Source organism: Anomaloglossus baeobatrachus, chromosome 9 (genome assembly GCF_048569485.1).
Source record: "Anomaloglossus baeobatrachus isolate aAnoBae1 chromosome 9, aAnoBae1.hap1, whole genome shotgun sequence".
NCBI lineage: Eukaryota > Metazoa > Chordata > Amphibia > Anura > Aromobatidae > Anomaloglossus > Anomaloglossus baeobatrachus.
The window spans coordinates 204,931,598-204,958,636 of NC_134361.1; the positions used below are offsets into that span (position 1 = coordinate 204,931,598).

At 43.8% G+C, this 27,039-nt stretch overlaps 1 protein-coding gene across 1 annotated transcript in view; it reads left to right on the forward strand.

The window, feature by feature from the left end:
* ENG (endoglin) overlaps nucleotides 1–27,039 on the forward strand; it is a 79,011-nt gene that overhangs the window by 7,199 nt on the left and 44,773 nt on the right. Inside the window, exons 2-3 of the mRNA XM_075324303.1 lie at nucleotides 13,092–13,246; nucleotides 21,245–21,391. Coding sequence (XP_075180418.1) covers nucleotides 13,092–13,246; nucleotides 21,245–21,391 — 302 coding nt within the window. The remainder of the gene's footprint in view (nucleotides 1–13,091; nucleotides 13,247–21,244; nucleotides 21,392–27,039) is intronic.

Sequence of the window (27,039 nt, forward strand, 5' to 3'; positions counted from 1 at the left end):
GATATGGAGGAGGGAGCGACATGGTGGAGCCGACACCAGCTTTAATTCAGCTGTAATTAATCAAATCATGTCAATGTATGTTCTCTGAGCGCTACAACAGATGTGAGGAAGGAAGGTCGACCTCCTGGTTCCAAGCGCAAGGGAAAGTCATATTTTGTGCATTGTAGACGACTGTGTTTCGGCACCCCATAGCTGTAGGACGTGCATAGGCAGCACTGGCTTCTGAGGGTACCCAAAACCCTTCTGCCCCATTAGAAATAGCACATGGTTGGTGGGGTGGCCCTGGTACAGGTTATGTGAAGGCCACCTTGGTACCCATGAGCTTCACGTGAGGGACGGGCAATACGGATTTGCCCACTTGTACCTTTACCAATTTTCATGTTGGTTTCCTAAGATAATAAGACACATATAGCATAAACATTTCTGGAGTCAGCAACCTTTTTTAGGCTTAATTCACACCGCCATGTCTCACGATCCGTGAATTACGCGAAGGCCGAGGGTCTTGGGAAACCTACTGCCACTCGGATTGTGACACACGGATGTGTGAATCCGGCAATAAGCTTATTTCTGGATATCTCAAGCCAAAAAAACTATAATAATAGTACTATAATATAATACACCACAATGTATAGATCTAATAATCCGATATAACCTAGAAGTTAGCGGGTCTATATGTTCCTTTGTCGCCTACGTCCTATGACAAGCTGGCGACAGGCAGAAAAGAGGAGTTTACGGCCCCGAGAAACTTGTTCCAAGCGCCGTGTCTGTCCGTCTGCCTGGCTCCATCCTGTTAACATTTACTCGGGGCTGAAGTGCTCTTCCATCCTGTTCCTGGCTCAGCTCTGAGGATTGGGAGTTTGCGCTTTCAGCTCCTGAGCATTCAGCGCTCAGCGTTTCACAAGTGCTTGGACGCCTGTCCAAAGTGAGATAATGTGGAATGATCTCCTTCATCTCTGGATGGATCCCTGCAGGATTTACGATAGTCTCACATTTAACCTCCAGCCTCTTGATTCCCTCATATATTCCCTCATATATTCCTATTATCGCAATCCAGCTATTGATATTCTCCACCGTTGGCCTCGGAAAAAAATTGCCATCTGCTGTTTATTGAGCAGCAGACACCGGATGTCATAAAATTTCCTGTCTCCTGAGATGGGGTAACCACTGGGAATTAGTTTTCCTACTGAACAATAGGACAGTGGACCCCCCTCCAATTTAGTCATTTGTATTGTTTTAGGCTGCGGTCAGGAACCCAAAGACTAAAGGTGGACGACCAGCCTCCAAAACGGAGGTGATCTGCAAACGCAGGTGGCTTCCACCTGACATTTTCCAAAACCTCTTCAGGAAAAAAAACACTCTAGTTATTATTATTATTTATTATTATAGCGCCATTTATTCCATGGCGCTTTACAAGTGAAAGAGGCTATACATACAACAATCATTAACAGTACAAAACAGACTGGTACAGGAGGAGAGAGGACCCTGCCCGCGAGGGCTCACAGTCTACAGGAGGAGAGAGGACCCTGCCCGCGAGGGCTCACAGTCTACAGGAGGAGAGAGGACCCTGCCCGCGAGGGCTCACAGTCTACAGGAGGAGAGAGGACCCTGCCCGCGAGGGCTCACAGTCTACAGGAGGAGAGAGGACCCTGCCCGCGAGGGCCCAGTCTACAGGAGGAGAGAGGACCCTGCCCGCGAGGGCTCACAGTCTACAGGAGGAGAGAGGACCCTGCCCGCGAGGGCTCACAGCCTACAGGAGGAGAGAGGACCCTGTCCGCGAGGGCTCACAGTCTACAGGGAATGGGTGCTGGTACAATAGGTAAGGACAGAGCTGGTTGCACGGTGGTGTACTGGACTGAGGGTTATTGTAGGTTGTTGGCTTGTTGGAAGAGATAGGTCTTCAGGTTCCTCTTGAAGCTTTCCACGGTAGGTGAGAGTCTGATGTGCTGAGGTAGAGCGTTCCAGAGTATGGGGAGGCACGGGAGAAATCTTGTATGCGATTTTGGGAAGAGGAGATAAAAGAGGAGCAGAGAAGGAAATCTTGTGAGGATCTGAGGTTGCGTGCAGGTAGGTACCGGGAGACTAGGTCACAGATGTATGGAGGAGACAGGTTGTGGATGGCTTTGTATGTCATGGTTGTTTTGAACTGGAGTCATTGGGCGATGGGAAGCCAGTGAAGGGATTGGCAGAGTGGCGAGGCTGGGGAGTAGCGAGGGGAGAGGTGGATTAATCGGGCCGCAGAGTTTAGGATAGATTGGAGGGGTGCAAGAGTGTTGGAAGGGAGGCCACAGAGCAGGAGGTTGCAGTAGTCGAGGCTGGAGATGATGAGGGCATGCATTATGTTTTTGATGATTCTTGGTTAAGGAAAGCACGGATCCGGGAGATATTTTTGAATTGTAGTCTGCATGAGGTGAAGAGGGATTGGATGTGTGGTTTGAAGGATAGAGCCGAGTCGAGGGTAATGCGGGCGTCACACGAGACGATCTATCGTGCGATGCATCGTCGGGGTCACGGTTTTCGTGACGTACATCCGGCATCGTTTGCGACGTCGTCCCGTGTGACACCTCCGAGCGACGCTGAATCGGTCACAAATCGTGAGTCGTGTACATGTTGCTTATTTTTAAAAAATCGTTTATTTTTCATTGGCACCGGTTGTTCATCGTACCCGGGGCAGCACACATTGCTCCGTGTGACACCCCGGGAACGATGAACACAGCTTACCTTACCGGCACCCGCCGGCTATGCGGAAGGAAGGAGGTGGGCGGGATGTTTACATCCCACTCATCTCCGCCCCTCCGCTTCTATTGGCCGGCGGCTGTGTGACGTCGCTGTGACACCGAACGTACCTCCCCCTTCAGGAAGAGGATGTTCGCCGCCCACATCGAGGTCGCTCATCAGGTAAGTACATGTGATGGCGGATTAACGACTTTGTGCGACACGGTCAGCGATTTGCCCGTGACACACAAACGACGGGGGCGGGTACGATCGCTCGTGCGATCACACGATAGATCGTACCGTGTGACGCCCGCATTACTTCAAGGCAACGAGCTTGTGAGACTGGGGAGAGTGAGCAACCATCAAGTGTGATGGGAAGGCTTGTTGGAAGAGTTGAGTGAGGAGGAGGAGGAGGAGGAGGAAAGACAATGAACTCTGTTTTGTCCATGTTAAGTTTTAGGAATCGCGCAGAGAAGAAGGATGAAAAAGCAGACAGACATTGTGGAATTTTGGTTAGTAGAGAGGCAATGTCAGATCCAGAGAGGTAGATCTGAGTATCATCGGCATAGAGATGATACTGGAAGCCGTGGGACTCTATGAGCTGTCCCAGGCCGAAGGTGTAGATGGAGAACAGCAGGGGTCCAAGAACTGAGCCTTGGGGTTCCAATACAAATAGAGTAGAAAGAGTTTTCCAAATATTTTCTAAGTGTTTTTGAGATGGATTTTGGAGAAAATCTGCTAAAAAAAACCCCTCTATGGAAATGTAGCTTAAGGGTATGTTCACACAGAGTTTTATTTGATCTGGATTTTGAAGAGGATCAGATGGAAGGTCCACATTATTAGTAGCATATATTTTTAAAGCACCATCGATTCTGTGGTGCTGCACATGTGAAAAGGGTTTACATGCAAGATATATATATATATATATATATATATATATATATATATATATATATATATATATATATATATATAATTAGTGGGTATGGAAAGTATTCAGACCCCTTTAAATTTTTCACTTTGTTTCATTGTGGCCATTTGGTAAAGTCAAAAAAGTTCATTTTCTTTTTCCATTAATGTGCACTCTGCTCCCCATCCCCCATCTTGACAGAAAAAATCAGAAATGTAGAAATTTTTGCAAGTTTATTAAACAAGTAAAACTGAAATATCACATGGTCATAAGTATTCAGCCCCTTTGCTCAGTATTGAGTAGAAGCATCCTTTTGATCTAGTACGGCCATGAGTCTTCTTGGGAATGATGCAACAAGTTTTTCACCCCTGGATTTGGGGATCCTCGGCCATTCATCCTCTCCAGTTCCGTCAGGTTGGATGGTGGACGCCATTTTTAGGTCTCTCCAGAGATGCTCAATTGGGTTTAGGTCAGGGCTCTGGCTGGGTCAGTCAAAAATGGTCACAGAGTTGTTTTGAAGCCTCTCCTTTGTTATTTTAGCTGTGTGCTTAGGGTCATTGTCTTGTTGGAAGGTGAACCTTCAGCCAAGTCTGAGGTCCAGAGCACTCTGGAAGAGGTTTTCTTCCAGGATATCTCTGTACATCTTTCCCTCAATTGCAACCAGTGGTTCACAGAAGGTATCTAAATCAAAGGTTTAATAGGTTTACGGACATACATTTTACAAATACAAACACACTAAAAGTTTACCACGATTTTGATCCCTATAGCTAAAACTCCTATTCTTTCCCTACTTTTTCCGTTTCTGCCTATCTTGTGGGGTTGGCACCTTATAAGACGGCTGATGATTGGTGCCCCCACTCCGCAGCAACCAGTTGCCCTGTCCCTGTAGCTGAAAAACACCCCCATAGCATGATGTTGCCACCACCATGTTTCACTGTGGGGATTGTAATGGGCCGGTGATTAGCAGTGCCTGGTTTTCTCCACACATACCGCTTAGAATTATCACAAAAATGTTCTATCTTCGTCTCATTTGACCAGAGAATCTTATTTCTCATAGTCTGGGAGTCCTTCATCTGTTTTTTTGCAAACCTTATGCGGCTTTCAAATGTTGGGGCTTTTGTTGGGCCACTCTGCCATAAAGGACCGACTGGTGGAGGGCTGCAGTGATAGTTGACTTTGTGGAGTTTTCTTCCATCTCCCTACTGAATCTCTGGAGCTCAGCCACAGTGATCTTGGGGTTCTTCTTTACCTCTCTCACAAGGCTCTTCTCCCACGATTGCTCAGTTTGGCTGGACGGCCAGGTCTAGGAAAAGTTCTGATGGTCCCAAACGTCTTCCATTTAAGGAATATGGAGGCCACTGTGTTCTAAGGAACCTGGAGTACTGCAGAAATTCTTTTGTAACCTTGGCCAGATCTGTCCCTTGCCACAATTCTGTCTCTGAGCTCCTTGGGAGGTTCCTTTGACCTCATGCTTCTCATTTGGTGTGACATGCAGTGTGAGCTGTGAGGTCTTATATAGACAGGGGTGCACCTTTCCAAATCACGTCCTATCAGTTTAATTATACACAGCTGGACTCCAATGAAGGAGCAGAACCATCTCAAGGAGGATCACAAGGAAATGGACAGCATGTTACTTAAATATGAGTGTCTGGGCAAAGGGGCTGAATACTTATGACCATGTGATATTTTTTTTCTTTATAACAATTTGGGTTTTTGCAGCAGCTATTTTAGTTTCATATATCTAATAACTGATGGACTGAGTAATATTTCTGGATTGAAATGAGGTTTATTGTACTAACAGAAAATCTGCAATCCGCATTTAAACAAAATTTGACCAGTGCAAAAGTATGGGCACCTCAACATAAAAGTGACATTAATATTTTGTAGATCCTCCTTTTGCACAAATCACAGCCTCTAGTCGCTTCCTGCAGCTGTTAATGAGTTCCTGGATCCTGGATGAAGGTATATTTGACCATTCCTGTTTACAAAACAATTCCAGTTCAGTTAAGTTTGATGGTCGCCGAGCATGGACAGCCGCTTCACATCATCCCACAGATGGTCAATGATATTCAGGTCTGGGGACTGGGATGGCCATTCCAGAACATTGTAATTGTTCCTCTGCATGAATGCCTGAGTAGATTTGGAGCGGTGTTTTGGATCATTGTCTTGCTGAAATATCCATCCCCTGCGTAACTTTAACTTCGTCACTGATTCTTGCACATTATTGTCAAGAATCTGCTGATACTGAGTTGAATCCATGCGACCCTCAACTTTAACAAGATTCCTGGTGCCGGCATTGGCCACACAGCCCCAAAGCATGATGGAACCTCCACCAAATTTTACTGTGGGTAGCAAGTGCTTTTCTTGGAATGCCGTGGTTTTTTGCCTCCATGCATAACGCCTTTTTGTATGACCAAACAACTCAATCTTTGTTTCATCAGTCCACAGGACCTTCTTCCAAAATGTAACTGGCTTGTCCAAATATGCTTTTGCATACCTCAGGCGACTCTGTTTGTGGCGTGCTTGCAGAAACGGCTTCGTTCGCATCACTCTCCCATACAGCTTCTCCTTGTGCAACGTGCGCTGTATTGTTGACCGATGCACAGTGACACCATCTGCAGCAAGATGAAGCTGCAGGTCTTTGGAGGTGGTCTGTGGATTGCCCTTGACTGTTCTCACCATTCTTCTTCTCTGCCTTTCTGATATTTTTCTTGGCCTTCCACTTCTGGGCATAACAAGAACTGTACCTGTGTTCTTCCATTTCCTTACTATGTTCCTCACAGCGGAAACTGACAGTTTAAATCTCTGAGACAACTTTTTGTACCTTCCCCTGAACAACTATGTTGAATAATCTTTGTTTTCAGATCATTTGAGAGTTGTTTTGAGGAGCCCATGATGCCACTCTTCATAGGAGATTCACATAGGAGAACAACTTGCAAGTGGCCACCTTAAATACCTTTTCTCATGATTGGATACACCTGCCTATGAAGTTCAAAGCTCAATGAGGTTACAATACCAATTTAGTGCTTCAGTAAGTCAGTACAAAGTAGTTAGGAGTGTTCAAATCAAGAAATTGATAAGGGTGCCCATACTTTTGCACCGGTCAAATTTTGTTTAAATGCGGATTGCACATTTTCTGTTAGTACAATAAACCTCATTTCAATTCAGAAATATTACTCAGTCCATCAGTTATTAGATATATGAAACTGAAATAGCTGCTGCAAAAACCCAAATTGTTATAAAGAAAAAAAGGTTAACATTAATAGGGGTGCCCAAACTTTTTCATATGACTGTATATATATATATATACATTACGATCATCAACCTGTGGCAGGCTGGTACAGTCGAAGGGGTGAGTATCCTGTTCAAACAGACTTATAACCTACAGGTCAAAGACTATTTCAAGACATTTTTGATGCAGATCTTCTTCAAAAGTTATGCCAAAAATCTTTTTGGGAAGCTACCCTAAGAGCTTATTCACATTCTGCGTTTTATGCCACTTCTTTTTCAAGGGTAAAAACAATATCCTTTGCAGCAAGTGAATGACATTCCTAAAATCCCATGTATATACTTATTTATTTCTTATAGATTTGAACCAGCAAAGTGTTTTTTTTTAACTCTGCAGTGTTAATTCTTGCAACATTTTTTAAACAAATAAATGTGAAAAAAGCGCACGTAAAAAAGTGCATATTTTACGCAATGTTTTCCCTGTCAATACTCTGCTGCAAATACTCGTTGTGTGCGGAGACGTTTCTCCAAGCTGCCATAGGGAGACTTGTAAGACATGCAATGCTCCCCTGAGAAATTAAATAAGAGCCTCCACAAGGGGAAACTTTACTCAGACTGCCTTTACTAAGTCTGAAAACTCCAGATTTGAGTTCAGTCCGATATTATTGTAAGTCGCGTTTCGATACCTTCGACTGAACCCAACTGAGATCTCCATTCTTGGAGTTGTTTTGTTGATTGGTTCTTGGCTCTTGGCAGACACTGAGACGCGTCATGAAGGGGGAGGAGGGGACTATATTTATTTTTTCGTCCAGAGAACTTCTGTTTTTGCATTTTCCTCCCTATCTGATCTACCGAGCGCCTCTGACCAGGCACCCGCCTGTGTGGCTTTATCTGATAATGACATAATGTGGTGCCAGCTGGCCTGTGGGTGACGCAGGGGATTGGCCATGCCACCATGCCTTGGGGTTAGCGCCACCAAGATCCCCCTTGATTATGACAATTGTACTAGGGAAGTGGTAAAAGTAAGATTTAGTAGGAAATTCTTTTTATATGGTTTACTAGAAAAGGGTGCTGAGTCAGTGTAGGATGTGGCCTCAAGTCTTAGTGGACCGAGGACCTGCAAGCCGGGAGGTTGCGTAAGGAGCCGGTCTGGTGCGTCCAGATAAGAGTTGTTGTTTTGTGCTGGCAGGAAGCGGCGCACAATAGTGACTACTCTGGTCTGTGACCCACTACGGGGTTTGGATGGGAGCCCCAGTCATTAATTAAAGCTCCTATTAATCCAGTGTGGGGCTTCCGTGTGTCCATCCTCACCCCTGCGAGCAGGAAGTTGCCCACACATCCAGAGGGCAGGATGCTATTTTTACTATGCGTCTGACTGAAGAGCACGTGGTGACACACAGGGGAACTCCAGATCCCGATCGTCGCCCCACCTGCCGTTGAGTGACATAGTAGGGCTTGTCTGTCAGTCAGTGACTGTTCATAGAAACTGGAGGAAAAACTAGCCGGCTTACTGTCGTCACTCGTGTACAAATTAGCTGGCGGTAAAAGGCTGCGTCCCCGGTGCCCCCTATGAATCAATATCTGACCACATAAATATATTCGGCCAAAGCAGTCTCTTCTAGAAGTAAAAGACCCTCATCCACAGACGGCACCTTCTGGTTCTTGCCCTTCCTCAGTGCAGAGTAGGGTACTATTACCTTGTTTCCCCGAAAATAAGACCTACCCCAACAATAAGCCCTAGTAGGATTTTTTTAGAGTAGTTGCAAACCTTGTTGTGGTTCCATAAGAATACAGCAGGACACTTCATCAAAGAAAGCAGAACCCCAAAGAAGACTAAAAAAAAAAAAAACACTCACCAGACCCCAATTACAATTGGCATGTGCCGTTGGTGGATGGGCTCTCACACAGAGTTCTGCGTTACTGTCAGGTTCCTCGCTTTTCCAGCTGCATTGTGCTGCATCTCTCACAAAGAGATCGGCTACCAGTATCACTCTGCGCGAGTAATACTGCTTCCAGTCACCAGGGGGAGCCAACAGAACGCAGGGGGACCTGACTGCGATGCAGATTTGTATGTGAGAGCCCATTCACTTGCCAACTCATTGTTTGGGGTCTGGTAAGTGCGATTCTTGTCGGGGGCGTCTGCTTTCCTTTGTGGGTAAATGTATCAGTACATAGGGAATAATGCATTTAAGCAGGTAATTTAAACCTTTATTAATATGGTTTGAACCCACCACTATAGGACTGGATCTGCACCATGAGAATAGCAGATCAGATAAGAAATAGAAGAAAAAACTAGCCTGTCGTCACTAGTGTACAAATTAACTGGTGGTAAAAGGTTGTCTCCCTGGTGCCTCCTATTGGAGGTAGTTATGAATCAATATCTGACCACATGAATATATTCAGCCAAAGCAGTCTCTTCTAGAAGAAAAAGACCCTCATCCACACACAGCGGCTTCTGATTCTTGTTCTTACTCAGTGCAGAGTAGTTTCCCTGAAAATAAGACCTACTCCGAAAATAAGCCCTAGTAGGATTTTGGTGGCTTTTTGAGTATGCTTAAAAAATAAGCCCTAGTTGCGGTTCCATAAGGAAGAGTCCAAGCAGCTATAAAGTTAAAGAATACAGCATGACTCTTCATCAAAGAAAGCAGACATCTAAAAAAAAAAAAAAGCAGACTCTTGTCACAAAAAAGATTGCACTCACCAGACCCCAAACAATTACAGGTGGTAAGTGCCAATGGTGGATAGGCTCTCACACAGAGATCTGCGTCGCTGTCAGGTTCCTCGCCATTGCAGCTGCATTGTGCAACAGATCGGGTACCAGTATCACTCCACGCCAGTGATAGGAGCCAAGAGAACGCAGGGGGACCTGACTGCGATGCAGATTTGTATGTGAGAGCCCATTCACTGGCCAACTCATTGTTTGGGGTCTGGTAAGTGCAATTCTTGTCGGGGGCATCTGTTTCTTTTGCGGGTAAACGTAGCAGTACATAGAGAATAATACATTTAAGCAGGTAATTTAAACCTGCTTAAATATGGTATGTACCCACCACTATAGGACTGGATGTGCACCATGAGAATAGCAGATCAGATAAGAAGTAGGAGAAAAAGCTAGCCTGTCGTCACTAGTGTTTAAATTAACTGGTGGTAAAAGGCGGTCTCCCTGGTGCCCCCTATTGGAGATTGCTATGAATCAATATCTGACCACATGAATATATTGAGTCAAAGCAGTCTCTTCTAGAAGAAAAAGACCCTCATCCACAGACAGCGGCTTCTGATTCTTGTCCTTACTCAGTGCAGAGTAGTTTCCCTGAAAATAAGACCTACTCCGAAAATAAGCCCTACTAGGATTTTGGTGGCTTTTTTTGAGTATGCTTAAAATATAAATTCTACTTCAAAAATAAGTCCTAGTTGCAGATCAAAGAGAGTCCAAGCAGCTAAAAAAGCTAAAGAATACAGGACTCTTCATCAAAGAAAACAAACATCCCCAAAAGAAAGCAGTCCCACTCGCCAAAAAAAATTACACTTACCAGACCCCAAACAATTACAGTTGGTAAGTGCCAATGGTGGATGGGCTCTCACATAGAGATCTGCGTCGCTGTCAAGTTCCTCGCCATTCCAGCTGCATTGTGCAAACAGATCGGGTGCCAGTATCACTCCACACGAGTGATACTGCTTCCAGTCAGCAGGGGGAGCCAACAGAACGCAGGGGGACCTGACTGCGATGCAGATTTATACATGAGAGCCCATTCACTTGCCAACTCATTGTTTGGGGTCTGGTCAGTGCAATTCTTTTAAGGGGTGTCTGCTTTCTTTTGGAAGTAAGATTAGCAGTACATAGCGAATAATACATTTAAGCAGGTAATTTAAGCCTTTATAAATATGGCATGTACCTACCACTATAGGACGGTTCTGCACCATGAGAATAGCAGATCAGATAAGAAAATGTGCATCTGAACCAGTAATAGGAGTAGCCCAATCTCCAGACCTGAACCCCATTGAAAACCTCTGGAATGTAATCAAGAGGAAGATGGATAGTCACAAGGCATCAAACAAAGAAGGACTGCTTACATTTTTGCACTAAGAGTGGCATAAGGTCACTGAAATGCAGTGTGAAAGCCTGGAAAGCAGCCAAGACGCATGAAAGCTGGGATTAATAATCATGGTTATTCCACAAAATATTGATCGCTGAACTCTTCCTGAGATAGAACATTAGTATTGTTGTTTCTAGATGATTATGAACTTGTTTCTTTGCATTATCTGCATTTTTTTGTTATTTTGACTATTTTTCATTTTTAGAAAATAAATACAAAATTTATTGCTTGGAAATTTAGAGACGTTGTCAGTAGTTTATAGAATAAAAGAACAATTTACATTTTACTCAAAAATATAAAGAGAAAAATCAGAAAAAATGAAAATTTTACAGTGGTCTCTTAATGTGTGCCAGAGCTGTATATATATATATATATATATATATATATATATATATATATATATATATATATACAGTTAGGTCCAGAAATATTTGGACAGTGACACAAGTTTTGTTATTTTAGCTGTTTACAAAAACATGTTCAGAAATACAATTATATATATAATATGGGCTGAAAGTGCACACTCCCAGCTACAATATGAGAGTTTTCACATCCAAATCAGAGAAAGGGTTTAGGAATCATAGCTCTGTAATGCATAGCCTGCTCTTTTTCAAGGGACCAAAAGTAATTGGACAAGGGACTCTAAGGGCTGTAAAGTATGAAAAGTATTTTATGGACAGATGAGACCAAGATCAACCTGTACCAGAATGATGGGAAGAAAAAAGTTTGGAGAAGAAAGGGAACGGCACATGATCCAAGGCACACCACATCCTCTGTAAAACATGGTGGAGGCAACGTGATGGCATGGGCATGCATGGCTTTCAATGGCACTGGGTCACTTGTGTTTATTGATGACATAACAGCAGACAAGAGTAGCCGGATGAATTCTGAAGTGTACCGGGATATACTTTCAGCCCAGATTCAGCCAAATGCCGCAAAGTTGATCGGACGGCGCTTCATAGTACAGATGGACAATGACCCCAAGCATACAGCCAAAGCTACCCAGGAGTTCATGAGTGCAAAAAAGTGGAACATTCTGCAATGGCCAAGTCAATCACCAGATCTTAACCCAATTGAGCATGCATTTCACTTGCTCAAATCCAGACTTAAGACGGAAAGACCCCCAAACAAGCAAGACCTGAAGGCTGCGGCTGTAAAGGCCTGGCAAAGCATTAAGAAGGAGGAAACCCAGCGTTTGGTGATGTCCATGGGTTCCAGACTTAAGGCAGTGATTGCCTCCAAAGGATTCGCAACAAAATATTGAAAATAAAAATATTTTGTTTGGGTTTGGTTTATTTGTCCAATTACTTTTGACCTCCTAAAATGTGGAGTGTTTGTAAAGAAATGTGACAATTCCTACAATTTCTATCAGATATTTTTGTTCAAACCTTCAAATTAAACGTTACAATCTGCACTTGAATTCTGTTGTAGAGGTTTCATTTCAAATCCAATGTGGTGGCATGCAGAGCCCAACTCGCCAAAATTGTGCCACTGTCCAAATATTTCTGGACCTAACTGTATATGTATGTATGTGTGTGTGTGTTTGTGTGCCATATTGTCACTGATCGGTCTTTTAAGCAACTTTTGACTGTTCAAGAATAAATGTGGATTGTCATTCATGGGAAAATATAAGCCATCCCCTGAAAATAAGCCCTAGCGCATCTTTCGGAGCAAACAACAATATAAGACCCTGTCTTATTTTCGGGGAAATACGGTTGCTCTTTCTCTGTATTGAGAAGACCTATTAGGAAAGGCATGAAACTGGTGAATTTTCCCATTTTTGCAATCAAAGGTGTCCCAATATGCAAACAATGCCAATTGTTGTGGCCAATTAATAACAAAAGTGATGGACTAACAAGAACTGGGTCCTGATTCTTCATAGTACCCATAGTCCGTCTTTGATACTCTTACCTTGGCATTTTATAGTCCTAAAAATGTATTAGTCTGACAAATAGCAAGATAGTATGGAATCTTCCCTGTAATTGTCCAATGATCCAGAATATTGGATAATTCCCACTGATATCAGAATAGTATGGTATGCTGAGGGATGTATAGACATGCGTGCGTTACATTTCTAGTCTGCAGATGCTTGTCTTGGAATATGTTTTTTTTTTGTTCTGCGGTTTTTAATACAATGTTTTTTATTCCAGTTCCAATGCCCTTCAACGGTTTCCAAAATGATGACACCAGCGATATTGCGTCCGAAGCTGTGGCCAAACATTCCCTCACTGTAAAGGGCTGTATCGGGAAGTTTTCAAGCCAAGAAGTCTATGTGCTTAATGTTCATTTTTCAAACAAAGATTCGGTGAGTATTATAGTATCATCGCTTCTGTGCTGGTTTATACTCAAAGAAACCTCAATGTTACACACACGTATAGTGTATGTGATGCCATAATTACAAATATTACCTTCCTTACAATCTCCAGTGTCATCAGTGGTGAAGTGACAAATTTAGTTGATCTTTCCCACCGAAATCTCCAGTATCTGAAGCTTTTAACCTTCTTAGCTCCAGAATCAAAGATGGCCAACATGCTGCCAAAACATCGTGCCATCGCTTTGGAGTCAGAAAGGACACCCCTTTTCATCTCTAAGGAGTCACACTGCTGCATTTGGAGCTCTCAATTCTGTAGTTATACCTGGGTGCTGGCTGTACAACACAGCGGGCACCTGCGTCAGCTCCTGAACCTGCTCCATGCATGTAGAGCACAAACCCTAATGGATGGCAGGTACCACTCATCGAAATCTGAGCTTTGTGGGCCTCCAGCACCGCAGGGCCCAGCAATTGTCCAGGTTCGCCTTGTATTGATTCCAGCCTTGCTTCTTAGTATGTGCGATTGGAATTGCAGAGGACTTTAATTACTTTGAAAACAAATAAATGTACCTAATAATGTCTGTTCATCTTACTGTGAAACGAAAGCTAACTTCTTTAGTTACTGGAGATATTATATTATATATTATATATGTGGTAGTACTGTTTGGTAGTACTATTTTTGCACTGTATGACGATATTATTTGTACATTATATAGTGGTACTATTTTTGCACTGTATGGCGGTATTATTTGTACATCATATGGTGGTATTTGTATATCATATAGTGATATTATATTTGCCCTATTATTAGTACTATTTTTGCACTGTGTGACGGTATTATTTGTACATTATATATTGGTATTATTTTTAACTGTATGGTGGTATTGTTTGTACATTATATAGTGGTACTATTTTTGCACTGTATGGTGGCATTATTTGTACATTATATAGTTGTGCTATTTTTGCACTGTATGGCTGTATTATTTGTACATCATATGGTGGTATTTGTATATCATATAGTGGTACTATTTTTGCACTGTATGACAGTATTATTTGTACATTATATATTGGTATTATTTTTGCACTGTATGATGCTATTATTTGTACATTATATAGTGGTACTATTTTTGCACTGTATAGCGGTATTATTTGTACATCATATGGTGGTATTTTTTGCACATTATATAGTGGTACTGTTTTTGCACTGTATGGCAGTATTATTTGTACATCATATGGTGGCATTATTTGTACATTATATAGTGGTCCTGTTTTGCACTGTATGGCGATATTATTTGTACATCATATGGTGGCATTATTTGTACATTATATAGTGCTACTAATTTTGCACTGTATGACGATATTATTTGTACATTATAAAGTAGTACTATTTTTGCACTGTATGGCGGTATTATTTGTACATCGTATGGTGGTATTATTTATACATTATATAGTGGTACTATTTTTGCAACACTGTATGGTGGTATTATTTGAACATCATATATTATTTGTGTAGCATATGCTGGTACTATTTGTAAACCATATGGTGGTAATATTTTTGCATTGCTTGGCAGTATTTTGTTTACTGTGTGGTTGCACTATTTAAATGCTCATTTGCTGAATTGAGATATGAATTGTGCATCATTTTTGGTGGTACTATCTGTACAGTGTATTGCAGTAATATTTGTGCACTATATGCTGGTACTATTTTCAGCACCATATGGTGATACTATTTGTGCACCATGTAGTGTACTATTTGTGTAATGTACAGTGAAAAATGTGCGCTGTATAATGGTACTGTTTGATCTGTTTATGGTGGTACCATTTATGTATCATATGGAGGTAATATTTTTGCACTGTATAACAGCACTACTTGGGTAATATATTCCTTGGAATATGTCAGGGTGGCTTAGTGTCTCACAAATTTTTGGGAAAAATGGAAATCTATAGTTTGCTATAGAAACTGTTTCACTGGGTAATTTATTTTTAACCGAAATGCCTATATTTTTTGCAAAAAAAACATGGTTTCATTACAAATTTTGAACTGTTTGCCCTCTATATCCTCTGTATTGCGCTGTCTATTGCTGCCTGCAGAATGAGTTAAGTGAGAACGTGTGAGTGAGCTCATTCTTAACTTTTAGCATTCATTTTCTGAGATCTTCTTTTGACCGCATCAAAGTTGAGATGAATGCTGTGATCAAAAATCAGCTGAGAGGCGCTTAGCAGATGGGAGAACACATTTATAAACTCTCCTGTCAGAACAAGCTCCCTGATGGATTCTCAGTTAACTCATTCTGGAGCCAGAAATAGACAGTGCAACACAGAGGCTAAAGAAGAAAAAGGGTACAATATTTGAACCCCTTAAAGACCTTGAATGTATTGGTATATCCTAAATCGTGTCCCTGTCTTTGATGCAGGCTCACATACTGAGCCCGTGTTTTTCCCGCACATGATGGCTGATTTAATCAGCCAGCATGTGCCTCTAATAGCTGCGGGTGGATAGCAGAGCCACCCATGGCTGTTAACCAGTTAAATCCTACTGTCAAACTCGGACAATGGGATTAAACATGCGCCATGCCCCAATCCCATCAGCGTTCCTGTGACATCATCGTGGGGCGGCGATGGGTTGTTATGACCCCTGTGTCTGTCATGACTATCCTCCTGTGAACACTGGCTGCGAGTGACATTCATAGGAAGTCATCATTTCTGCTATACAGAGCGGGGCTGATGCTAAAGTCCTGCTCTATAAAATACAAGCAATTGGAGCATCGCAACTTTATGTCCGCTAAAGGGATGTCATGCCTGTCCGAATGCCCACACCACGATTACTTCTACGATGTCAGACTCTGTTCACATTGCAGAGTCCAACAGGTAACCTGGTCTCTCTTAAGTGCTCAGCTAAGCTGGGCGTCGGCTGAGTTGTTTCACTGCTCCGAACCGTGCAGGAGTTAGGCTATGTGCGCACAGTGCGTTTTTCGCGGCGTTTTTGCGCGTTTTTCGGGTGCATTTTTGGCCTCAAAACTGCAGGACTTTGCTTCTCCAGCAAAGTCTATGAGTTTTCATTTTTGCTGTCCGCACACAATTGTTTTTTTTACCTGCGTTTTTGAGTTAAAAAAAAAAATGGACATGTCAGTTCTTTCCTGCGTTTTTCTGCGTTTTCCCCCCATGCAATGCATTGGAAAAACCCAGCAAAACGCAGAGATCAAAAACGCAGAAAAACGCAGCCAAAAACGCACCAAATCGCGTAAAAAACGCATGCTTTTTTTATGCGTTTTTTCGACGCAGGTGCGTTTTTGTGCGTTTTTAGCGGCCAAAAACGCACAAAAACGCAGCGTCAAAAAGACGCAGTGTGCGAACCTAGCCTTAATCCTGTTTTTGGAGCAGTGTGCTACTCTTCTGCTAGCCAGGTTGCTGATTACCGTATTTTTCGGACTATAAGACGCACCGGACCATAAGACACACTCTGGTTTTAGAGGAGAAAAATTAAATTTTAAGTAAAAAGTGTGGTCATGACACACTGTTATGGGGCGAGGATCTGCTGCTGACACTATTATGGGGGTAATGTCCTCAAATTCTCCAACTAAGGTACCCCATCCTGGTAATGATCCTCCTGCCTTGTATATGATCCCCATCCTTGTATATATGTCCCTCATCCTGGTATAGCCCCCATCCTGATAAATACCCCCATTCTGATAAATACCCCATCCTGCTATATACCCCCATCCTGATAAATACTCCCATCCTGATAAATACCCCATCCTGCTATATACCCCCATCCTGATAAATACTCCCATCCTGATAAATACCCCATCCTGCTATATACCCCCATCCTGATAAATACTCCCATCCTGATAAATACCTCCATCCTGCTATATACACCATCCTAATAAATACCCCCATCCTGCTAAATACCACCATCCTGCTATAAACCCCCATCCTGCTATATACCCCCATCCTACTATATACCCCCACCTTGATAAATACTCCCATCCTGCTAAATACTCCCATCCTGCTAAATACTCCCATCCTGCTAAATACACCCATCCTGCTAAATACCTCCATCCTGCTAAATACCTCCATCCTGATAAATACCTCTATCCTGATAAATACCCCTATCCTGCTAAATACCCCCCTCCTGCTAAATACTCCCATCCTGCTAAATACCTCCATCCTGATAAATACCTCTATCCTGATAAATACCCCTATCCTGCTATATACCTCATCCTGCTAAAAACCCCATCCTGCTAAATACCCCCATCCTGCTATATACTCCCATCCTGATAAATACCCCCATCCTGCTATATACTCCCATCCTGATAAATACCCCCATCCTGCTATATACTCCCATCCTGATAAATACCCCCATCCTGGTATATGGCCCGCATCCTGTGGCACACAAAAAAATAAACGTTTATACTCACCTTTCCTCACTCCACACAGCATCGCTCGTCTTCCTGTCTGTGTCAGCAGCAGCGCCGCTGACCTGTGTGGAGCCGTCACCATTGAATTCAGCATCGCTCCTATCTGCTGCCAGATGATGTGTGTGGAGAGCGGTGCGCACAGGGATGACGTCATCGCTGTGCTCACCGATATCACACACAGATCAGCGGCCGGCAGACAGGAGGACATCGCGATGCTGCAGGGAACGGTGAGTATACCGTACTTATTCACTACCCCCCGCGCTGATGATGATGCATGATCACTCCAGGCTGTAGTTGCCAGGGGTGATCACGCCGGCAGACTGCTAATTATGTGCGCATCCCCCGCCCATCATCCCGCCCACCTGTCAGCGTCGGCTTCAGCACTGAGAGATGATGGGCGGGAGGATGCATATGAAATGAGTGGGCCCACGTGGTCACGGCAGGCGCTGCTACAGCCTGCGCATGCCGCCGATGACCTGCTCCACCGCAGCACCCTCATTCCCCGCAGCCATGCCCTACATTCAGACTATAAGATGCACCCCCCACTTTCCCCCAACATTTGGGGGAAAAAAAGTGCGTCTTATAGTCCGAAAAATACAGTACCTTCCACAGCTGGTCTCCTCTTATTTAAGGCTGGGGAGTGTAGCAGAAGGCTACCAAAGATAGTTTCCGCTTGCATTTGCAATATCCCGGCATCTGTTTGATGACCTGCGATTTGTTGTTTGCGCTGTATGAAAGTTCCCTGAAGTGACTTTCTCCTTCCCCTTTGGTTTATCCCCACCGGTGTCTTTTATTCTCCCCTCTGTGGATATTTGCGGTGTGAGTTTCAGTTTACCCCCTTTGTCTTTCTCTTGTGTAAGGAGTATTACTTTGTGTTCTGCCCAACCCTGGGTTGGGGGTATGGGACAGGAGACAGGGCCAGGTCGGAGACTCAAACCTCCCTACCATTAAGGGTACCTCCGGGTGAGGGTGAGCGCAGGAGTCCCAGCCTAAGAGGCTAGCATAGGTCCCCCTATGTCTCCTAATCACCCGTGACAAGGGACTAGTAAAAACAATTAAAAAAAAACACAAAAGTTTTAAATCACCCTCCTTTTGCCCCATTGAAAATAAACAATAAAAAAAATGCACATATTTGGTATTGCTGCGTGCAGAAATATCCGGTCTATCAAAATCTAAAATACATTAATCCGATTGTAAACAGCAAGCCCTCATACGGAGTGTCTTGGAGATGTAGACTTGTTCAGGTGAAATTTATGGACCGAAATTTATGGACCAAAATTCCTAACTGTTCCTTTGCTTTTGTTTACATGGGGCCTACACAGTATGCAGTGCAAAGGGTAATACTGTATTGGGTGGAGGAAAGAGGCCATTCTCGGCTCAAGAGAAGAATTACTGGAAATGCAGCTTAAGTTATAGTCCTAATTCAGTTCAGGGGAAACAATGTCTGAAACTTCACTGGATAAAATTAGAAAATGAGTCGAATCACCAGGCGGCATCATTCAGGGCGACACTGTGTCGTTACGGGATGCAAATCTCTGGGTCATTCTGGTGACAAAAACTCCCTCCTTTGTATATAGTCGGAAAGCCCCATGGGCCCCTGCTCCAGGGAGAAAGATGAATTCTTAGACAAGATTTTTTTTGTACCTTTCATTAGACTTGTATACCCAGATTTTCTCTTTTACATTTCGTAATGTTAAGTGAAAACAAATGTTTTGGCTGCAAAATAAGAGGCCTGAATCAGGGAATGTTTGAGGCATAAAAGCTATTTTCCTCTATACAGATATATAGAGATTCACAATCTAATGTCCCATCCGCATTTTATCACAGCCGTTATACCACAATCCCTATAGGTCTATTGATCCAGCATAGAGCCTAAAAATGATTCACCCTGTGACCCTCTTGGGCTTTTTTCTGCTTTTTGCAAAAAATATTTGCAAAGTAATACCGTACATGGTGTATATATATATATGTATATATATATATATACCCCATGTGGCTGAGCCCTAGCCCTATCTATAAACATAACCCTAACCTTAACCCTATCCCTATCCATAAACATAACCTTAACTCTAGCCATATCCGTAAACATAACTCTAACCTTAACCCTATCCCTATCCATAAACATAACCTTAACCCTATCCATAAACATAACTCTAACCTTAACCCTATCCCTATCCATAAACATAACCCTAACCTTAACCCTATCCCTATCCATAAACATAACCTTAACCCTAGCCATAAACATAACCCTAACCTTAACCCTAGCCCTATCCATAAACATAACCCTAACCTTAACCCTAGCCCTATCCGTAAACATAACCCTAACCTTAACCCTAGCCCTATCCATAAACATAACCCTAATCTTAAACCTGGCCCTATCCATAAACATAACCCTAATCTTAAACCTGGCCCTATCCATAAACATAACCCTAACCTTAACTCTAGCATTATGCTTAGCCAAGATGAAGCTGAACATGTGAGTGCATCGGATCAGTTGACAATGGTGGTGAATGGGAAGGAGAAGGCAATATTTAGTGTGTCTATAAAATTTGTCCCACAGGTCAATCAGTAGACTTCATTTAAAAAAGGGATTTTCTTTCTTAGATAACATAGGACCAGCAACACTGCCTAGATAGGGGAGGTATAAAGGTGTTTATTACATACCTTGTTTACTTTGTTACGCTTCTGAAGTCATCTTGAAATAAGTAATTGTCTATAAAGATCTACATATGACCTTACTGCTTCACCACCATGTGGAGCTTCCGCCTGACCACCGTGTGGAGCTGCCGCCTGACCACCATGTGGAGCTTCCGCCTGACCACCGTGTGGAGCTGCCGCCTGACCACCATGTGGAGCTTCCGCCTGACCACCGTGTGGAGCTGCCGCCTGACCACCATGTGGAGCTGCCGCCTGACCACCGTGTGGAGCTGCCGCCTGACCACCGTGTGGAGCTGCCGCCTGACCACCGTGTGGAGCTGCCGCCTGACCACCGTGTGGAGCTGCCGCCTGACCACCGTGTGGAGCTGCCGCCTGACCACCGTGTGGAGCTGCCGCCTGACCACCGTGTGGAGCTGCCGCCTGACCACCGTGGGGAGCTGCCGCCTGACCACCGTGCGGAGCTGCCGCCTGACCACCGTGTGGAGCTGCCGCCCCACCACCGTGTGGAGCTGCCGCCTGACCACCGTGTGGAGCTGCCGCCTGACCACCGTGTGGAGCTGCCGCCTGACCACCGTGTGGAGCTGCCGCCTGACCACCGTGTGGAGCTGCTGCCTGACCACCGTGCGGAGCTGCCGCCTGACCACCGTGCGGAGCTGCCGCCCAACCTACACCCCACCTCCTGTCTCCTCCCCAAAATTCTATAGAATATAAGCCCGCAAGGGCAGGGCCCTCTTCCCTCTGTACTAGTCTGCCTATTGTAACTTGTATATGTATTCTGTATGTAACCCCCTTCTCATGTACAGCACCATGGAATTAATGGTGCTCTATAAATAAATAATAATAATAAAGATGTCTGGTAATGATGGTATCGCTTTATCCAGTGTGTATTAAATTAATTTCTGATATTTCTCTGTAGGGTTTTAATTTACTGAACATGGAGGTCTCCCGAGAGGATGCGGATGGAGAGATGCCAGAGAAGCCTCCTGTGCTCATAATAAATGCAAACACCGATGTGTATACAGTTATCACTGGCAGTGCCATCAACCACCCAGTCACCGTGTATGTAAGTAGAAGCCTCTTCCCCTATTGCTGTCATTCTATATGTATTAATGCAATATACAATGGAATTTATGGCAGCGTGAAAGATAAGACTTTAGCCCAAAGACTTCAAAGATAGTAAACTTTTTTGGATCACTGTTATCCATCTATCTATCCCTCTATCTATCTATCTATCTATCTATCCCTCTATCTATCTATCTATCTATCCCTCTATCTATCCCTCTATCTATCTATCTATCTATCCCTCTATCTATCTATCTATCCCTCTATCTATCTATCTATCCCTCTATCTACCTATCCCTCTATCTATCCCTCTATCTATCTATCTATCTATCTATCCCTCTATCTATCCCTCTATCTATCTATCTATCTATCTATCTATCCCTCTATCTATCTATCTATCTATCCCTCTATCTATCCCTCTATCTATCTATCTATCCCTCTATCTATCTATCTATCTATCTATCTATCTATCTATCTATCTATCCCTCTATCTATCCCTCTATCTATCTATCCCTCTATCTATCTATCCCTCTATCTATCTATCTATCTATCTATCTATCTATCTATCCCTCTATCTATCCCTCTATCTATCCCTCTATCTATCTATCCCTCTATCTATCCCTCTATCTATCCCTCTATCTATCTATCCCTCTATCTATCCCTCTATCTATCCCTCTATCTATCTATCCCTCTATCTATCCCTCTATCTATCCCTCTATCTATCCCTCTATCTATCTATCTATCTATCCCTCTATCTATCTATCTATCCCTCTATCTATCCCTCTATCTATCCCTCTATCTATCTATCTATCTATCCCTCTATCTATCCCTCTATCTATCCCTCTATCTATCTATCTATCCCTCTATCTATCTATCCATCTATCTATCCCTCTATCTATCCCTCTATCTATCTATCTATCCCTCTATCTATCCCTCTATCTATCCCTCTATCTATCCCTCTATCTATCTATCTATCTATCTATCTATCCCTCTATCTATCCCTCTATCTATCCCTCTATCTATCCATATCTCTATCTATCCCTCTATCTATCCCTCTATCTATCCCTCTATCTATCCCTCTATCTATCCCTCTATCTATCCATATCTCTATCTATCCCTCTATCTATCCCTCTATCTATCCCTCTATCTATCCCTCTATCTATCTATCTATCTATCCCTCTATCTATCTATCTATCCCTCTATCTATCTATCTATCTATCCCTCTATCTATCTATCTATCTATCTATCCCTCTATCTATCCCTCTATCTATCCCTCTATCTATCTATCTATCTATCTATCTATCTATCTATCCCTCTATCTATCTATCTATCTATCTATCCCTCTATCTATCTCTCTATCTATCCCTCTATCTATCCCTCTATCTATCTATCTATCTATCTATCCCTCTATCTATCTATCCCTCTATCTATCCCTCTATCTATCTATCTATCTATCTATCCCTCTATCTATTCCTCTATCTATCCCTCTATCTATCCCTCTATCTATCCCTCTATCTATCTATCAAATCAAATCAAATAGGCTTTATTGGCAGGACCAAAAAACTATTAGCATTGCCAAAGCAAAAAAAGAAGTGTGACAGGGGAGTGGGTTAGGGTTGTGGGGTTGGGGTCACAATTTAGGGAGTGATGGCCCATTTAGGGGCATTATGTTCCCCTCAGCTTATGACATGTGGTGACATATTGGGCGGCGATCTCCACCACTGATTCCTTTTCCCCCAGTAGGATGCAGAGTTTCATCTCCTCGTCCATGGATGGAAAGTCCGGGGTATGAGCGGTAAGTTTCTGGAAGTGGGAGGCCCTCACTGCTGAGAATTTGTCACAGTGCAGCAGGAAGTGCGCCTCGTCCTCCAGAGCCCCCTGCTGGCAGTGCTGGCACAGTCTGTTCTCTCGCGGCTTGTATGTCTGTCGGTGCCGCCCTGTTTCCACCTCTAGGCTGTGGGCTCTCAGTCTGTACAGGCTCAGGGTCTGCCTGTCTTTGGGGTGGCGTAGCCTTTCCAGATATGGGGCCAGAGTGTAGTCCCTCCGCAGTGACCGGTAGATGGTGAGTTTCTGGGCGTTCTCTAATTCACTCTTCCAGTCCTCTATGTATTGCATCTTGCAGCTCTCTGAGATCTCTTTTATTTGGGCTTTTGTCAGGGTGTGTTGCTGACTTTGGCTGTACTGGCTGCCGGGGTTCCTGGCTTGCTCTGGACTCTGGCTCAGCAGGGCTTTATTATGGTAGGAGCTGGGGTTGCTGTTCTGTATGTGCGCCTGGTGTGATAGCGCCCGCTTGTGTATACTGAGCCATAAGGGAAATCGGCCCAGCTCTGCCCGACAGGCTATGTTTGAGGTGCTGCGATGGACTTGGAGGAGATATTTGCAGAACTCCAGATGGAAGACTTCAGTTGGGCTGGAATCCCACTTTGTGTGGTCTGGGTAGGTCACTGGGCCCCATACCTCGCTGCCATACAGCAGTATAGGTGTGATGATGCTGTTGAATATCTTGAGCCAGACTCTCACAGGTGGTTTGAGGTGGTACAGTTGTCTTCTGATAGCATAAAAGGTTCTGCATGCTTTCCCTTTCAGGGCTTCTGCTGCTTGCTTGAGGCTCCCAGTTTGGCTTAGCTCCAGACCGAGGTAGGTATAGCTGCTGGTCTTCTCCAGCGTGGTGCCATTTAGTGTGAGGGAGGGAGTAGAGGTTTCGTTATACTTCCTCTTCTGAAACACCATGACTTTGGTCTTCTTTTGGTTGATGGGCAAAGCCCATGTGGTGCTGAATGTTTCTAGCACAGCCAGGCTATCTTTGAGGCCTTTCTCGGATGGGGAAAGCAGCAGGAGGTCATCTACGTACAGCAGGATCTTCACCTCTCGGTCATGCAAGCTGAGACCTGGGGCGATGGAGGATTCCAAGGCTGAGGCCAGTCCATTTATATAGATGTTGAATAGAGTTGGGCTCAGGCTGCAGCCCTGTCTTACCCCGCGGCACTGCCGGAAGAAGGTCGTCCTCTTTCCGTTAACCTTCACGCTGCATCGGTTCTCAGAGTATGAGCTCTTGATCACGTCGTAGGTTCTGCCACCTATTCCACTCTCCAGGAGTTTAAGGAACAGGCCTGGGTGCCACACTGAGTCAAAGGCCTTCTTGAAGTCCACAAAACATGCAAATATTTTCCCCTGTTTTTTGTCGTGGACGTGGGTCTTGATGAGGCTTTGCAGGGTGTAAATGTGGTCCGTGTTGCGATGGTTTGGCATGAACCCAGCTTGGCTTCTGCTGAGGGTGTCCCGCTGGGTGAGGAAGGTGATGATCCTTTTATTAATAATGCTGTTAAACAGTTTTCCCAGAATGCTGTTATCACAGATCCCTCTGTAGTTTGCTGGATCATATCGGTCTCCATTCTTGTAGATGGGCGTTATGAGACCTTGATTCCAGCTCTTTGGGAAGTAGCCGGCACTCAGGACGTGGGTGAATAGTTTTGCCAGTGCTGCATGTATTTCTGGGGAACTGTATTTGATCATCTCTGGCAGGATGCTGTCACTGCCCACGGCCTTCTTGCATTTCATAAATGTGATTCTGTCTTTTATTTCCAGCACACTGATTGGTATGTCCAGAGGATTTTGAAAGTCCTTGATTGTCTCCTCCATGTCCCTGAGTTTAGTGGTTAGGTGCTCCTGTTCTGGAGTTAGGTCTTCTTCTGGTATATTCTATCTATCTATCTATCCATCTATCTATCCATCTATCTATCTATCCCTTTATCTATCCATCCATCTATAGTGCCTTGTGAAAGTATTCAGCCCCCTTGAATTTTTCAACCTTTTCCCACATTTCAGGCTTCAAACATAAAGATAAAAATGTTAATGTTCTGGTGAAGAATCAACAACAAGTGGACACAATTGTAAAGTTGAACGATATTCATTGCTTATTTTAAACTTTTGTAAAAAAATAATAAACTGAAAATTGAGGCGTGCAATATTATTCATCCCCTGTAAGTTAATACTTTGTAGCGCCCCCTTTTGCTGCGATTACAGCTGCAGTCGCTTGGGGAATGTGTCTATCAGTTTTGCACATGGAGAGACTGAAATTCTCGCCCATTCTTTGTAAACAGCTGGAGCTGAGTGAGGTTGGATGGAGGCGTTTGTGAACAGCAGTTTTCAGCTCTTTCCACAGATTCTCGATTGGGTTCAGGTCTGGACTGTGACTTGGCCATTCTAGCATCTGGATACGTTTATTTGTGAACCATTCCATTGTAGATTTTGCTTTATGTTTGGGATCATTGTCTTGTTGGAAGACAAATCTCCGTCCCAGTCTCAGGTCTTTTCCAGACTCCAACAGGTTTTCTTCAAGAATGGTCCTGTATTTGGCTCCATCCATCTTCCCATCAATTTTAACCATCTAGCCTGTCCCTGCTGAAGATAAGCAGGCTCAAACCATGATGCTGCCACCACCATGTTTGACAGTGGGGATGGTGTGTTCAGGGTGATGAGCTATGTTGCTTTTATGCCAAACATATAATTTGGCATTGTGCCTAAATAGTCCGATTTTGGTTTCATCTGACCAGAGCACCTTCTTCCACATGTTTGGTGTCTCCAGGTGGCTTGTGGTAAACTTTAAACAACACTTTTTATGGATATCTTTGAGAAATGGCTTTCTTCTTGCCACTCTTCCATAAAGACTAGATTTGTGCAGTGTACGACTGATTGTTGTCCTATGGACAGACTCTCCCACCTCAGCTGTAGATCTCTGCTCTTTATCCAGAGGGATCATGGGCCTCTTGGCTGCATCTCTGATCAGTCTTCTCCTTGTTTGAGATGAAAGTTTGGATGGACGGCCGGGTCTTGGTAGATTTGCAGTGGTATGATACTCCTTCCATTTCAATATGATCGCTTGCACAGTGCTTCTTGGGATGTTTAAAGTTTTGGAAGTATTTTTGTAACCAAATTCGGCTTTAAACTTCTCCACAACAGTATCACAGACCTGCCTGTTGTGTTCCTTGGTCTTCATGATGCTCTCTGTGCTTTACACAGAACACTGACACTATCACAGAGCAGGTGCATTTATACAGAGACTTGATTACACACATGTGGATTATATTTATCATCATCAGTCTTTACACTCTACCGAAACGGCCCTCACCAAAGTCTCAAATGATTTATTAACAGCAAAATCTAAAGGCCACTATTCCCTATTGTTTCTCTTGGATCTCTCAGCTGCTTTTGACACTGTGGATCACCTACGTCTCCTCACCATGCTCCGCTCTATTGGCCTCAAGGACACCACTCTCGCCTGGTTCTCCTCCTATTTCTCCGGCCGCCTCTTCACTGTTTCCTTTGATGGCTCTTACTCCACTCCTCTCCCCCTCACCTTCGGGGTTCCTCAAGGCTCAGTGTTGGGCCCTCTCCTTTTCTCTCTATACACCGCCCCTATTGGACAAACCATCAGCAGATTTGGTTTCCAATACCACTTCTATGCTGATGACACCCAATTATATACATCATCTCCAATCATCACCCCTGCTTTGTTACAAAATACCAGAGCTTGTCTGTCTGCTGTCTCTCAAAGCATGTCCTCCCTCTATCTGAAACTGAATCTCTCCAAAACTGAGTTTCTTGTGTTTCCTCCCTCTACCAACCAACCTACACCCAACATCTCAATTA